Raw genomic sequence first — 15,277 nt, 5'->3', positions numbered from 1 at the left:
TAGACTGCTTTTAATTCAGTTAACACATTAACCAACTGCATTATGCTTAACGTTGCAATTGAACTTCACATTGAGCCCTCCCTCCTCGATCTTATTTGTCCAGGGTCAGGATGGGAGGACTGTGGCCCAGGTGAGGAATGTGACATGAAGATCAGAAGAGCGAGGGGCTGCTGCCCTGAGGAGGGCTGGGGCTTACGGTAAAGGGTGTGTGGTGTGAGGATGAGAAGCTCCTCCCAACAGCGTCAGGACCTAAAGTGTTGATCTGCGGTTCCAGGCCCCAACGCCAGGGGGTGCTCTCCTGTAGACAACAGTCCAGATACAACTCCAGCCTGGACAGAAAGGGAGAGACTGTGCCACAGTCCATCCCACAGAGGACCAACAGGAAATCTTTGAGACAGACCTGTGAGAATTTTACTGTCACATACAGGAAACATGTTTCTGTTGAATCTCTACCTTTCAGAGTAACTACAGGGCAACAGTAGTGCTTTACTGTCCTCTCTGATTGAAAGTCTGACCACACCCAGCTGTGACGGAGGTGTTAGTTGTTCTTCAAAGCCACTATGCGTACAATTTGAAAATTCCTACCGTGTCCCTAAGTGATAGTGTTAAAAGATGACTGGGCTGAAATGCTGAAAGCAACACACAAACCGCACAAATCTGAGAATGTCCCATTTTTCAACAAACAAAAACTCATGTCATCAGAATAATTTAAAATATGTTAATAATCTCATTCACATAGTGACTTTAAAGCTAGCTGTAGTTACAGGGGATGCGTTTGGGATGGAGCAAGTTGTGTAGGTTGAAATCAGCGTGCATTAATGTGAAAGTGTGAAGAATGCTGAATCTTGTTTCTTTCATCCTCAGAAAAATCCAAATATGCAGACTTGGTCTATGTGTCTACTGCTGGGTTTTTGGAGGAGTGTCTAACTTTCAACCTAATATCTTCTAATATTTTCTAATAGAAATAACTAAAAGCAAAGAGACTTAAACATCAATCAATTTAAGCAAACTTTGTTTGGGAACTAAACCAGTTTAAGTGTCTATGTTTTGTGCAGTTTTACTGTGTGATCTGCAAAGCACCAACATGAGACATTAGGTTTCACCCCTAAAGTCTTTCAGGAAATGTGCCACATATTGATAACTAAATACACTTAAATCAAAAGATCAATAGTTTTCTTTCCACTACTTTTACCTTATACTACACATTCAGTGGTGGATATTTGCTTGTGTGGTTTTGTGTTTTCTTACTCATAGTGTTGTTCCCAGGCACTGACGACAGTGAACTGTCTCACTTTCAGCTGAAAAAGCTCCTCTCCTTTCTGCCCTAAAATAACCAATAGCGGCGTCTCCTCTGACCACCGTTGACCCAGACGCATCAGCACACTCAGCACATCAGGAAAACTGTCAGGTAAACGTTAACGCATTCACAAATAAATGTACACATACAGAAGACTCTCCCACACATACACACTTTGTCAAATACACATGCTCACATGTTTGCACATTTTTACTTGATCGTTCACTGGACATGGACAGTTGTGAGATGAGAATACAGGACAGTGTAGAGTTTAAACCCATGGTTGTGGTGTCACAGAGAGACTAAAGACTTTCCTCATAGAGAGCCGATTCACAAGTGAATGTAAACTGTATCACAAAGCTGACAGATTCAGACAGCATTAGTACCCTATGTGTGTAAACAGTCAAGGTCAAGTTTAACACCAAAGTCTTCAGCTAAATCCTTTCAACGTACACATCATGGAAAGAAAAGCCTTCCTAGATAAACAAATTCACTGCAGTCACGTGTGACCTTGTCAGCTCCCTGAAAATGAAAAATCATCCTTTGGAGTAAAAGATATAGATTTAAAGTACAGATTTAGCAGAGTTTCTGTATAATTTGGAAATATTTAAAAAAAATTGTCTTTGATTTTCAACATATTACATGAATTTGAATCATGACTACATTGTAGGAAGAATGTACAATGAATAACAATATTGACATATCGTCTTTGTTAGAAATACATGTTGATATAAACTTCTTATTGCTGCTAAGACTGGCAAGGTAAAACTTTTAGTATGTAATTAAGGTATTATTGGTATAGTAGTATTAGTATAGTTTGGGTCAGTGTGGAGTGGACTGGAGTGGCCAGACATTACTTCCTGTGGAGACCTTTGGTTGTGTTGTGGACATGACTCATGAAACCAACCCCTCTTTAATAACTGGAAATTTCAACCTAGAAGTAATGTAGTAGGTTTTAACATTAGCTCCTGCATTGAGCCTACTTGGTAATACTTACAGAGGGTATACCAAATACTGTAGCTATTGGTAGGGACAGTGTGGCATATTGTCCAATCTGATATGCCGAACATCTTTGGTCATCTTCTGTTGTTGAGACATTGTAATGAGTGGCTGACTGCATGTCCAAGAGCTGTAATAGATCCACTTCTGCAAACACAAGACGTAGACTATGGATAATAGATTACTAATGCAGCATCTGACACAAACTGGAATCATTTCGAACAACATTGACACTGCCACAATTCTGCACTGCATTGTTTAAGATTTAAGGTTTTTCCACATGGCTGTACTCATTAGGAATTTGAAAGTTGTAAACATAAAGGCAACAACTTTACCAGATAACTGCCGTAATCAAAACAAAATGCAGCACTCTTGATATGAACCTGGTGCGTCTGACTGATGAAACACATTATAACTGCTTTTTTGTTTACCTCATCCTAAAGTTGCCTACCTTTCACACCTACAAGTTTCACATTTCCTCGGTCTCTCCCATGATCCCTTGCTTTGGGATGGAGATAACACTGCTGTGGTGTGCTCACTTCCTGACACGGACAGTCTGGTTTCACGATAAACAGATGGGCTTTGACCCAGAGCACCAAGACTAAAGATGAGCTCGCCATCATGTCCTCAGTAGACTGCAGAGAAAGGACTGGTGCTGGAAGAACATCTCAGCTGCTGGTACACATAGACCAGAGAGCCGGGCCTAACCAGCATCTCTGTCTTCTCACAAACACACTTTGTGGCTTGTGTTCTGATCTCTCAACAGCAAATTAGATATCTCACATATCTCTGCTCTGTTTCCAGGGCACTGAATCCTTTACACCTGGTTATTTTGGGAATATGTGAACATACACACAGAAACACGCAAAAACACACGTTCCTGGATGAGTCAGTCAGTGAAAACCATAAATTATCACATTATGATAATATTCTGTGCATATGAAGCTGTAATTTATCCAGCTATTGACTAAAGGCTTTCTGACTGCATTACATTACATTCATTTGTGTTAGAGTATTCAAACTCAAAAGGCACAAGCACTATATGATTGATGCAGATACATTCCATTAAGTGCAGTGAACTTGTATTGATAACTTTTAAATGTGTGCTAAGTTGGAAGGGTGTTTGCAAACAGTACAAATGTCTAAATTTCTAAAGACCATTATACGCTTGAGGATGTCACTTAGCTTACGTATATGATAACACATTTTGCTTTAAACATTGCTATTGCTTAGTATACAATAGTTACATTCTGGTGGCCTATAGGAGTTTAAGGGTAGATGCCCTCATTTCCTATTATCTCTATTGTCAACTCTATAAAGGCAACAAATTCCCCAAAAATATTTTTTAAAATTATATAGTTACATTCTTAAGCATATAAAGGTATAACGGTAATATCAGCCAGTACAGAAAAGACAAGTGATCTCTCTTTAATGGTCCTTTGAACAGATATGTAAACACTTCTTTTGTAAAGTCATAGACAGGCATCATGATTCAAATAAAATATAAACGGTGCAATAAATTAAACATGGATTTATTTTGTACAGTTTATACTACATATTTACCAGAAAGCTTCTCTATCTATGAAATCCAGGCTTGATAGGGAACTCTTTGGGCGAGCTTCCCCAGGCACAGATTAGGTTGTTCTGTACATCAAGGTTAAGTCCTAGGCTGCATTGTACATGTTAAGCACGGTCCTATAACCTACAGGCTGAAGCCTTAACCTAACCTGTAAACTGTATGAATCGACACACTTCAAAAGGAGGTTTCTCTGCTAAAACACGTCTTTTTCAGTCCAGGACTTGCTGTTTTGGGTCTCCAGCAGGGGAGTGTGACCTCTTCTGGCCTGTGGATCCTCAGTCCAGATAAGTCCTGTGTTCACATTTCAGAAACATGTCAAACTCAACATATTACATTAATACAACAGCACATGATATAAATACACATCTTATTTAAGGGGAACAACAAATGGTCTAAAGGTGGAATGTTCAAAGATATTAACAGTGGATCCTGGGACTGAAAAAAAGCATAAACATTACTATGCCTGCTGTTTCATTATTACTCTGTTGGTGAGGTGGTTTTAAATCCCATTTAATATCATGGACACATTTAAATAAGAACAATCCGGCAGCCACAGACACACCTCTGTCTCTCTCTAATTGTCACCATAATCATGCATGTGGAAATTACTATGACGACTGGAGCACAGAAATTCCGTTAACGCTCGTTTCTACTGAGCAAAACATAGGCTCCGATGTGACGGTAACAATGTGGCAGTTAACATACAGACAAACCATACAGTGCCTGTGATTTTTCTTTTGTAAAAGCATCCATGTTGCATCACATGTAAAAAGGACATTAATTTCTCATCATCACATGAAAGAGGGCAACACATCCTGAAGAAGACACATCCCTGGCTCTATGTACCAGAAGAAAATGGCTTGAGAAGAAACGTGAAGAATGAACATCCATTTGCCTTTCACAGGGGCTGTCTGTCCTACAGATGGTTGTACCTCAGGCCAAAGCCGTTGTAGTCCATGGACAGAGTAGTCAACTGGTGATCTCGTCATGTTGAAATCATGCTGACAGACCTGTAAAAGACACTTCTAGTCCTTCACGTTTTCAAATTCAATGGTCCAGTATCCTGAGACAAAACATATCTTATTCTGTAATCCGACCAAGATCTTAAGTGTCTTTTCACACCACAGAGCGACATAAATCTGCACTGTGCTGCTCCAGTTGGGGGTACACTGTCATTGTTGTCACATAAGGACAGAAAAAATAAGTTTATTAGAAGTTTTGCTCACTTTACGGTCTGGAACATGATTTTCTGTATTGACTATCTATTGATTAGTGACTGCATAATGCCCATGAACCACGTGGAAACTCTTGTTGTAAACAGGAACAGTTTTAAATTATAAACTGGCAAAATCGGACTGAATCAAACTCCGTTTCATTGCTACCCTTACAATTGTTCACAGTCAACACTAACAGCAAACCTTTCAAATGACCTAAACATAAGAACCAAAAGCTAAAATACATTCATTGTATTACATTTTTACATGCTACCTCTATGTTCACCTACACAAAACGCACTGAGATCAGTTTCTTGGATTCAAAGACACCTTGGATAGACGTCTCACCATATTTTGTTCAAATAACAATCAAAACACTAACTTGTGTGGGAAGGCTTGGCAATGCTTGGGTTTGCCTGCAGTGATCTACTTATAGTACAGTCAGTCTCTGCTGTTCTCTTGATTTGGCAACTTTTCTCTATTAAGAGCACACACACATGCATTACCACACACCCGTGTTCACACACACACACACACACACACACACACACACACACACACACACACACACACACACACACACACACACACACACACACACACACACACACACACACACACACACACAGCCTCCCTCTAGCTACAACAAACACACACACAAGAACACGTTGCAGAAAGACACCCAAGTATCCAGATAAATAGCAGTGGAGTCCTGCCTGTTATGCTACTGGTACTGAGAATACAAGTTCTCAGAGCCACAGAGGAGCTAAAGCCTTGTGGAGCTTCTCCGAGGTGCCCACTTGCTCTATGCATTCTTTTCGTCTCCGTTTTCTTTAGCAGCGGTCATCCTCGTCTGTGTCACTTAGCAGCTCGCTGGCTCGAGCCGGACTCGCTTGGCCCAAGTGCTTTCGGAAATGGCCATTAGGAACCTGCCAGGAGTGCCTGAGCTGAGGAGCGGAGCTTATGGCGTTGGCCCGTCCCAGGCTGGTTGCTATGGCAGTCTCAAAAGTAAGGGTCTCCTGCCTGTCGCCTGCCTCTCCACCGCTGCCGGCGTCGTCATGGAATGGGAGGTAGGGCTCTGAGATGTAGCGGTGAGGAGATGGGTTGCTCGGACCTGAAACCTGTACTCCGAATGACCCCTGACCTGCAGTTAGGGGGGCGCCCTCCTTGTCAGCCGTCCACAAGGTCTCCGTGGAGCCACCAGCGCCATCCTGAGGCTGGGTCTGTTCCTCAGAGGAGGCTGCTGGTGCTGGAGAGGTGTGGGCTGGGCAGACCAGAGGGGAGTAGGATATGAACGGCCGAGGCCGGGAGGGTGTCTGTGGCAGCTGGCGCCGATTACGAGGAGTGCCGGAGTCTGAGGCTGAATGGGCAGGGCTGCCTGTTGTGTTTACCTGCAAACAACACAAGCACAATAGTAAGGGGTACAGTACAGTACTGTTATAGACTCCTACAGCTACAGTTTCAGCTGTTATCCTCCTTCTGCAGCAGAGACAGAGTACTGCTGGCGTTCTTCCAGGTGGTTCACTGGATTCACATCCAATCACAGGTACAAAACAGTCCCTGATTTGATTGTGCGATACAAACCAGCACATCTTTTGGTCACAAAGACTAACTGGTGCTTCAGTGTGTAATTAACCCTGTTGTACTTCTACCTGGCTCTGTAAGGTGTGTGTGCGTCCTTCGCTAGGTGAACGGGACCGTCTTCTTTCACACGATGGATCGCGGCTGCGCTCCTCAGAGTTGCAGCGGGACACGTCAGGAGACAGTAGGTGGCGCCGTTCCTTAGAGCGCCCTCTCTCATGACTGCTTGTTTCTTTGTGGTTGACTCTAGGACCTAAGGGGTTAGTCATTTTTTTAAAGGACATTTTTACTTTTATGACTTCTAAACATTGCTATGCTGACATTGCTATTGCTAAAATGTATCAGACTATAGGAAATGCAATGTAATGCCATGTGTGTTCAGTGACCTCTGTAGCTCCTCTGACGAGGCCTGTACGAGCCGTCAGGACTGACTCTCTCCAGAGAGTGCTGCTCCTGCCAGAGGCCGTTCACACACTGGTCTCCGATGGTGGAGAAGGAGCGCTTTATCAGCTTACTGTCTGCTGACATCCCAGGCTACATACACATCCAACAACCAGAGAAGGAATCACTTAAGTAACCATGAATAAATCAGCAAACACACTCTCTCTCATCATCAAACACACACACATACATAGCCTACATACATACATTATGTGCTGAGCAAACTCTAACTAATTTGTTTCAATTGTGTATTGATTTTCAAAGCACTTTCTAATACAATATTTGTTTGTTGCTGAATTTAGGTTTGAATAAAGGTTATTACTCTTTTATTACCGGTGGATCAACAGCCAGTCTGGGCATGGAGGAAGCTCTGATGGATGCTGTGCGCTGAGGTGATTTAATAACTGTTGCGTCCTGCCTGGCCTGCTGCATCACTTGGTTATACTCCACTACATCTGGCACCTACACAGAAATATCACAAAAAAGAGGGCTGGTTGTTTCTTATTTATTTCTCTTTGTCTTAAGAGTCAAGCTGAGTCTCTATAATTATGCTCTGATAATGGTTTAACAACAACATTAAAGGAGAATTCTGGTCAATGTGTAAACAATGTGTCCCAGTACAGATGTTGCGTATAGTTTTTGTGTTCATTCAAATTATATTATTTTTCTTGCAGCAGTAAAACTAGCATTTATAGACTTTTGTTTGACCAGGCTGCTGACAATGATTATGCAGCTCTCTCAATACTACATGTAGGTGGGTACCAGTGATTGTAAAGGATGGTGCTGGTGATGCGGGTGATGGTAGGGGTGGTAGGGTGAATGATAGTCGCCGTCATCCTCCTCCTCCTCCTTCTCCTCCCTGGAGCGGGACAGCGGCTGCAGGAACATCTCTTGTGGAGAGATAGGGCTGAGTGCCAGAAAACCTCCTCTGGTGCTGAAGGAGCACAAACCGACAAGGAAACTGCATTATATACCCACATACATTTGTCAATTATTGTTGATCATGATGACGACAATGATGATGATCAAAGTCAAAGTCAAGTTTATTTCATCCATAAAAATAGAAATTACAGTGCTCATACCCACGTAATACAATACAATAAATACAATATAATACAATACAATACATAAATACAATACCAAATTTATAAAAATGTACGTTTAAAGTGCTTGTTGTGCTGTCTGATAGTCTGAGGTATAAAAGAGAGAGCAAACCGCTTAGTTCGTATCACGGGAGGCCTTAGCCTACCACTACATTCCATAACCCTGCCAGTCAAATTACCATGAAGAGGGTGACCCGGGTCCCTCGTTATTTTCTGTGTCATTTTTGCCAGACGGTCATCATATATACATACGGTATATACATATATATATATATATATATATATATATATATATAATATATATATATATATACATAATATAATATACATATAGATCCACTGTATTTAACTCTCCTACCATTTTTTTCCAGCCCTTTTAGTCACTCTATCAATCCTGGCCTTCTCGGTTATCCCAGCATTCCCACACAGTAGCGCCAAACACTCCATATCACTGACATAAAAAACATTCTCACCACATCTGTATTCACCTTAAAGGACTGCAACTTCCTCATACAGTATACACGTGGACTTAATTTTTTCATCAGTAAGTCAACATAATCTGACCATGTTAGCATTAAAAACAATGCCCAAATACTTGTAAGTGTTCACTCTATTACTGAACCTTTAATTTCTACTGCCTCAGTTGTCATCTTATTTCTCCTGTAATCAATTAGTTTTCTTAACGTTGAGTTCTAAGAAATGAGTGTCACAAAAATCAACAAAAGCTTTTATCTCGTTTTGATAGTGACTATAGTCATCATTTTCAATTAACCCAATGAGCGCTGTGTCGTCAGCAAATTTAACAACTTGACAGCTTGCCTGCTGTGGACGGTAGTCTACAGAGTAAATGGTAAAAAGAAAGGGTGATAAAACAGTTCCCTGAGGTGACCCTGTATTTGTCATGATATTATCTGACTTAACTTTTGAGTTTAGCTTAACAAATTGAGACCTGTTCTCTAAGAAATTTAGAATAAAAGAAATAAATACACCTGGAACCTAAAAGAAAATCTAAAATAGACGGGGGTAGCGTGGTCTGCCACAGGAGCAGCGACTGGAAGTTGATTATAGACTGATATATATTTTAGATTATAGATGATGATGATGATGATGATGATGATGAAGGAACAGAAGGCATCTAAAAAGTCCTTGACCAGATCTACAGAAAAACAAGATCCATCTATTCCTACCAGCATAAATAACTACAAAGCAATCTAAATAACCGTGTGAGGTAAATTAAAGTTGAATATTTACAGAGCAGATCCGGCACTGTGCCTGAGGAATGAAAGGGATTTGGCATTGCATAGGATTTCTTGAGGCAGAGAGGAGGCATCCATACGCTGGAACATAGGAGCATGTTTCTATGGGGAGAGAAAAACACATGCAGGGGGAGATGGGAAATTAAAACTAATACGCTCCTGTAATCCTACTGTCTCTACCAATCAACTATGACATGACATGTGACTCTTTTTTTTAAGAATCCTGAAACCAGTTATACAGTTACAGTTCACATCATTCATTTAGGATGAATGTGCTGTCTTTTCAGTTTGTTGTATAAATACTTACATTAATACAGTAAATTGTTAAATGATGACCAATATGAAAAGAGCAGAATTATGCAATGAAACCACTGCACATCAGTGGCTGCTGGGTGTTTCATGGGAATACATTTACCCAAAACGTGTCATCATAATACACCTAAAAAAAAAAAAAATGAAAAGTACCTGTTCCTCCAGTTGCTGTCGGAGCTTCTTGGCCTTGCTCTGTTTGTAATAGTCCATGATCATCATGGCGGCATAGATCTTCCCAATTGTCATGTCACTGGCTGAAAAAGGAGAAAGCATCAGACATGACCCTTCAAGAGTACATTATTAAATGGAATAACATTTACCAGTACAACTACTACGATAGCAAACATGTATATCTTTTCATTGACATATGAATAATGGTACTGTTAAGATGCAGGCTGATGTCACCTTTGTGAATGGGAACCAGCAGGTCCAACGTCTTCTGAGAGAGATGAGGCCAGATGACACCGATCTCCTTCTGTAAGTCCAGGTCCATCTGATTTCTATCCTCCCCTCCTGGAGATAAAAAGTGTGATTTAATGAGTTTTACATCACAGTGAATGTGTGTCTGTAACGTTTTAGGATATTCGTTCTGACCTCTGGCTATCTTGACCTCCAGGGCGGTGCGGATGAGGGCCATGAGGGTGGAGGTGAAGTGAACGGACATGTCATCGTCCACAGGCATGTTCATCAGGACTAGTCTCTGATGGCAGCAGAGAGAGCATCATAGTCAGACACAACTCAGCACACCAACAAACAATTACACCACATATCACGATGAAAAAGTGGAAGCCCAGAGCAGCTGTGGTTGATCATAATGTTTTTCAGTCCTCTTATCTTGTGGTTGTAATGACTTAATATTGTCATTATCTCAAGATAACAAATTACGGTTTTGTGATACTTACTTACACTGTTAAGGAATCCCATTGTGTAGTTATAAACAACATATGAATATGTTTCAGCTCAAAGGAAAAACACCCAGCTGGAACTGAGCTCAGCCTACTCACCCATAAATCTGTTACCAAGATAAATAGATAATCAAATTATGATTTCGGGGCAACTAGCTTGAAAAAGAAATTAAGCAACCATGGCCTTTCTGGGCATCATTACAGAAAAAAATGTTTCCACTTTAATCATAATTTCATATAGCCTAGTTTGCTTTGTTTAAATGAAGTTAACTACACTGATAGATGCAGAAGGATGGAGAGGACAACCTTGTAAATATTAACCGTATCTTTTTTTGAGACACAAGATACAGTCACTATTTGATGATCACAAGAAAACTGTTTTGACAAGTTGTTATGTAAAACGTAAACTTTTCAATCTCAACATAACAATCTGAGGTCACAGAATAAATACAGACACATTAAAAAGAAAATTAGATACAACTCATTAAACACACATTCGGAAGTAAGACAACAGTGTTCATCTGCGATGGAGCATGCTGGCAGGCTCACAAACACACATACGCAAACAACAACAACAACAACACACACACACACACACAGTACATTTCATATTACACACAGATGTAACATTGGGCTGTGACAGGAGGCACATGCAGACAGGTAAATGTAAGAAACGAAGTATGAAAGACGAGAACATTTGACAGTAGACGTCGACGAAAGACGAAGCATGTAGATGTTTGACAACTTTCTGACTAATGTTCTCTAACTTGTTTAGAGCAATAATGCTGATCAGATAACAGCGAACAGATAATGGCGCCTTATTTTTCTGCTGAGATGCAAAGCAAAACAGGCAAATCATTACTGTAGCTTTAATCATCTGCCAATGAAAAAACACTGGAACGGTTCCAACAAGCAAAACTGCACCATATAAACAACAGAAAAAAATGCCTCGCTTTTCCAATGTGTGACACAAAAAATGAGTTTCTACAGCACCTGTCCTCGTTAATTAAAACATGAAGGAAGTGCCTGTTAGGCTCTAGTGTTTAGTCTACCTTATATGCCACCTTGGAGGGGCATTTCTTGCCCAGGCCTAGAGGTGGCGACATGTTGGTCAACATCTCATACATGTCATTGTAATGGATACGACCACTGGGGGTGCCAGGTAGCCATGAAGATGGGAGTGAGAGAGAGGGAAAAAGAGGGAGGGAGTAGAAAGGGTGGAAGGAAGGCAGAGGGATGATGTTGGAGGTGGAGGAGAAATTGAATAACAGTGGAGGAATCGGGGAGTGCGTTCCCAAGGGATGGAGGAGAGGAAGAGCACAAGAGGGGGTGGAGGGTAGAAGAAAGGAACATGAATGGAGGAGATACAAGAGAAAGGATTATTCCAAGGCATCACACAGGAGTAGGGAGTAAATAGTAGGAGAAAATAAAACAGGTTGTATTCTTTCTATGCTGCCACCAGGGCATAGAAATCTGGGAAAGGAGAAAACCTTGGACAGGATAAGCAAAGGAATGACAGCCTCACTGGATCTGGTACAAATATCAAATACTTACGTTGTGAAGCGTTGGGTGTGTGTGTGAGAGGGAACTCATCTTTAAACCAGATCCAAAAGGTAGAAAGAGACAGGATTTCCCTGTTTTTTTCTTTATGAAGCCATGTATACTGAATGTACATGTGCATTCTGTAACAGCTGTATGTGTGTACTGTGTACTGCAATTGTATGGTGTATATTAAGTTGTTCGGTGGTTTTGTATGTGTTATAATATTGTATGCCATGTAATCAGGGCGTCATTGGAAATGAGATCTTGCTCTCAACTGACCCTCCCTGAATAAATAAAGGTGATGTATATATAAATTGCGGTACAACTGCATCAACAGTAAGCATCTTGAGTGCCTTGATAAAACTAAAACGTTCACTTATAATCCTGAATGAGGGATGTCCTGTGCCTTAGTACCCTGAGACTCGAGTGTCGTCATTCTTTGACCTGAGTAACACACCCCTAAAAGGCCAAGCAGGGCGGTGACAGCAGGCGAAGGGAAGGAAAGGAGGGATAGGAGGAGGTCAGGAAGGATCCCACACGAAAGAGGCAGAGGGGTTTGTTGTTATGGGGGAACCAAACCTTGCATGCCACCCTGTGCGGGCAGTTCTTTCCAAAGCCCAGGGGAGGTGAGATAGTGCGCACAACTTTGTACATCTCCTTATAGTGGATCCTACCACTGGAAAGAACATATATGTCTTTAGTTATGTGTCGGGTGAATGAGGCCTAACTGAAGGCTCTCTCCTCTTGTCCTCAAAAGAGTAGTTTTAGGACATTCAAACAGCAATAAATCTAACTTGTAATAAACACATACTTAAATATTTTACATGGTTATCGGTAGCTGTTTCATTTATCTGTCATTTATCTGTTGCAACTAGTTCAGATGCTGTTAAACGTGCTAGACAGACACCCCACAATTGCTTTTTACATCCAATATTAGATACAGTGTCAACTGTTGTGACGTTAGATGTGGATTAAGAAGAGTATCTCTTACTTTCATCCATATGGGTAATTGTATTATGGAGTTTATATTTTACAGCATGACAGTAGAACACATCATTTACCATCACTGAAAACTGTAGCATCTGTATGTGCACAGTTGTACTTTTGATGAAATGTTAGTGTAGCTTTAAGACAGAGAGACACTAACCAGGCGGCACGGTCATACTCCCCCCAGATCCGGACAAACTCATCCAGGTGGTGAGGACCCAAGATGGACGAGTCTCTCGTCAGATACTCAAAGTTATCCATGATCACAGCCACAAACAGGTTCAGCATCTGGACAGGAGACAAACGAAAGAGAGAAAGGAGAAGCCATGCCATTTAATTATATGAGGATGGGAAGAGTTCAAAATATAAAGAACAGGTTAAAACATTAAAAGAGATATTTCATGTCATTTATTTTATTGATAAAGGACAACGCACATTAATCAACATTTCTGTGAATGTGCCAGTGTTAGCAAGCCGGCTAATTTTCAACTGAAGTCCTCGTATCGTTGTTGTAACTTAAGGGAATTATTCACACTCCAGTTTTCTCGACTTACCAGGAAGGAGCTGAAGAAGATGAACGAGACAAAGTAGAAATAGGCGAAGTCGGAGCCACAGCCCCCCACCTGGTCGGACGTCGGTACTGCTGGGGGAAGCGAGGTATCCGTCTCACACTTCTGTCCCCCCAGACACGACAACATGATCTCCTGCCATGACTCCCCTGTGGCACTCCTGGACACACACACACACACACACACACACACACACACACACACACACACACACACACACACACACACACACACACACACACACACACACACACACACACACACACACACACACATTACACAACACCAGGAGAAGGAGGGGTCGCTTAGGACTTGAGCAGTCCAGTTTACAGTTTATTCACAGTTATGTCTGCCATCTGGAAAGTACTATCAAAGCATCGAGGCTCGCACTACTCGCTTCAGAGACAGCTTTTAGATGATCCAAATGTGAGACCTAGATGTGTAGTCTAATGCATACATTTACAGTACATTCTGTATGCAATAGTGCTAAACTTGTAATGCCTTTAAATCTTACTGTGAGTGTTTTATATTATATTATGTTTCTTTTTTATTTTAGTTTTACTGCAAGTGTAAGGAATATGATTCTTATCACGTTTAAATGTACATCTTTTTTCTTCACTGCTTATGAGAACAAACTTGGAACTTCAACATGGAGAAATAAACAGTTTGGTCGAGATAGCAATTTCATTATTTGACCCACTGTGCTTTGTAAAACTATATCTATAAAAAAGTATCTGCTAATTTGCTAAGCAGGTAAGTGGTACACTACAGCATCTAATCTCACCCTGTGACACTGAGTAGCCCCTGGAGTTCTAACTACCGTAACCTAGCAAAATTATTTAGACTACATTAAGGAAATGTGTTATTAAGCAAACTAAGTAAAGCAAATTATGTGTAGTGCTGCTAGATCTCTGTTTACAGTGATCTGAAACAACATCAAGTCCAAAGCTAACCGAAGAACAGCACTAAAGATCGCACGGTGTCCTACCTGAACAGCAGCATCAGAGCACCAGAGAAGGTCTTGAAGTTGTTGTGCTGCGTAATGTGAGTCTCCTCATTTAGCTTAATGTTCCCAAACACCTGATTCACACAGATATACACACACAATCCTTAACAGTGACAGTGTTTATGTCATGCACTACCCATTTTGCATGTGTTTTTTTTGTGTGTGCATATATTTCACCATGAAACACACATACTTAAAAAAAATAGTAAATGTAGTATCTTAAACACCATCTCCACAGAGAAACAGAGACCAATCAAGCATGTGTCTTTCTAACCTGCATGCCAATGATGGCGTAGATGAAGAAGAGCATGGCGATGAGCAGGCAGACATAGGGCAAAGCCTTGAAGGACTGGACGAAGGTCCACAGAAGAATGCGGATGGTGTAACCTTGTCGGAGCAGTTTGATCAGACGAGCTGCTCGGAACAGCTTCAAGAAACTCATGTTGAACGTATCAACAAACTGGCGTAAGGATATGGGGGGAGGGG

General features: G+C 41.1%; 1 protein-coding gene across 1 annotated transcript in view; it reads right to left on the bottom strand.

The window, feature by feature from the left end:
- Positions 1-3,708: 3,708 nt before the first annotated feature.
- The window catches only part of LOC120564914 (voltage-dependent R-type calcium channel subunit alpha-1E), a 93,467-nt gene continuing 81,898 nt past the window's right edge, over positions 3,709-15,277 (bottom strand). The window contains exons 38-51 of the mRNA XM_039810182.1: positions 15,066-15,251; positions 14,774-14,865; positions 13,771-13,945; positions 13,377-13,504; positions 11,740-11,836; positions 10,377-10,482; positions 10,188-10,295; positions 9,936-10,036; positions 9,466-9,572; positions 7,874-8,045; positions 7,445-7,573; positions 7,057-7,204; positions 6,742-6,923; positions 3,709-6,480 (exon numbers count right to left, since the gene is read on the bottom strand). Of these exons, the coding sequence (XP_039666116.1) occupies positions 5,923-6,480; positions 6,742-6,923; positions 7,057-7,204; positions 7,445-7,573; positions 7,874-8,045; positions 9,466-9,572; positions 9,936-10,036; positions 10,188-10,295; positions 10,377-10,482; positions 11,740-11,836; positions 13,377-13,504; positions 13,771-13,945; positions 14,774-14,865; positions 15,066-15,251 (2,289 nt within the window). The 3' untranslated portion in view covers positions 3,709-5,922. The remainder of the gene's footprint in view (positions 6,481-6,741; positions 6,924-7,056; positions 7,205-7,444; positions 7,574-7,873; positions 8,046-9,465; positions 9,573-9,935; positions 10,037-10,187; positions 10,296-10,376; positions 10,483-11,739; positions 11,837-13,376; positions 13,505-13,770; positions 13,946-14,773; positions 14,866-15,065; positions 15,252-15,277) is intronic.

Source organism: Perca fluviatilis, chromosome 9 (genome assembly GCF_010015445.1).
Source record: "Perca fluviatilis chromosome 9, GENO_Pfluv_1.0, whole genome shotgun sequence".
Classification (NCBI taxonomy): domain Eukaryota; kingdom Metazoa; phylum Chordata; class Actinopteri; order Perciformes; family Percidae; genus Perca; species Perca fluviatilis.
The sequence above is the reverse complement of the archived record's forward strand: the minus strand, read 5'-3'. Positions and strand labels throughout refer to the sequence as shown.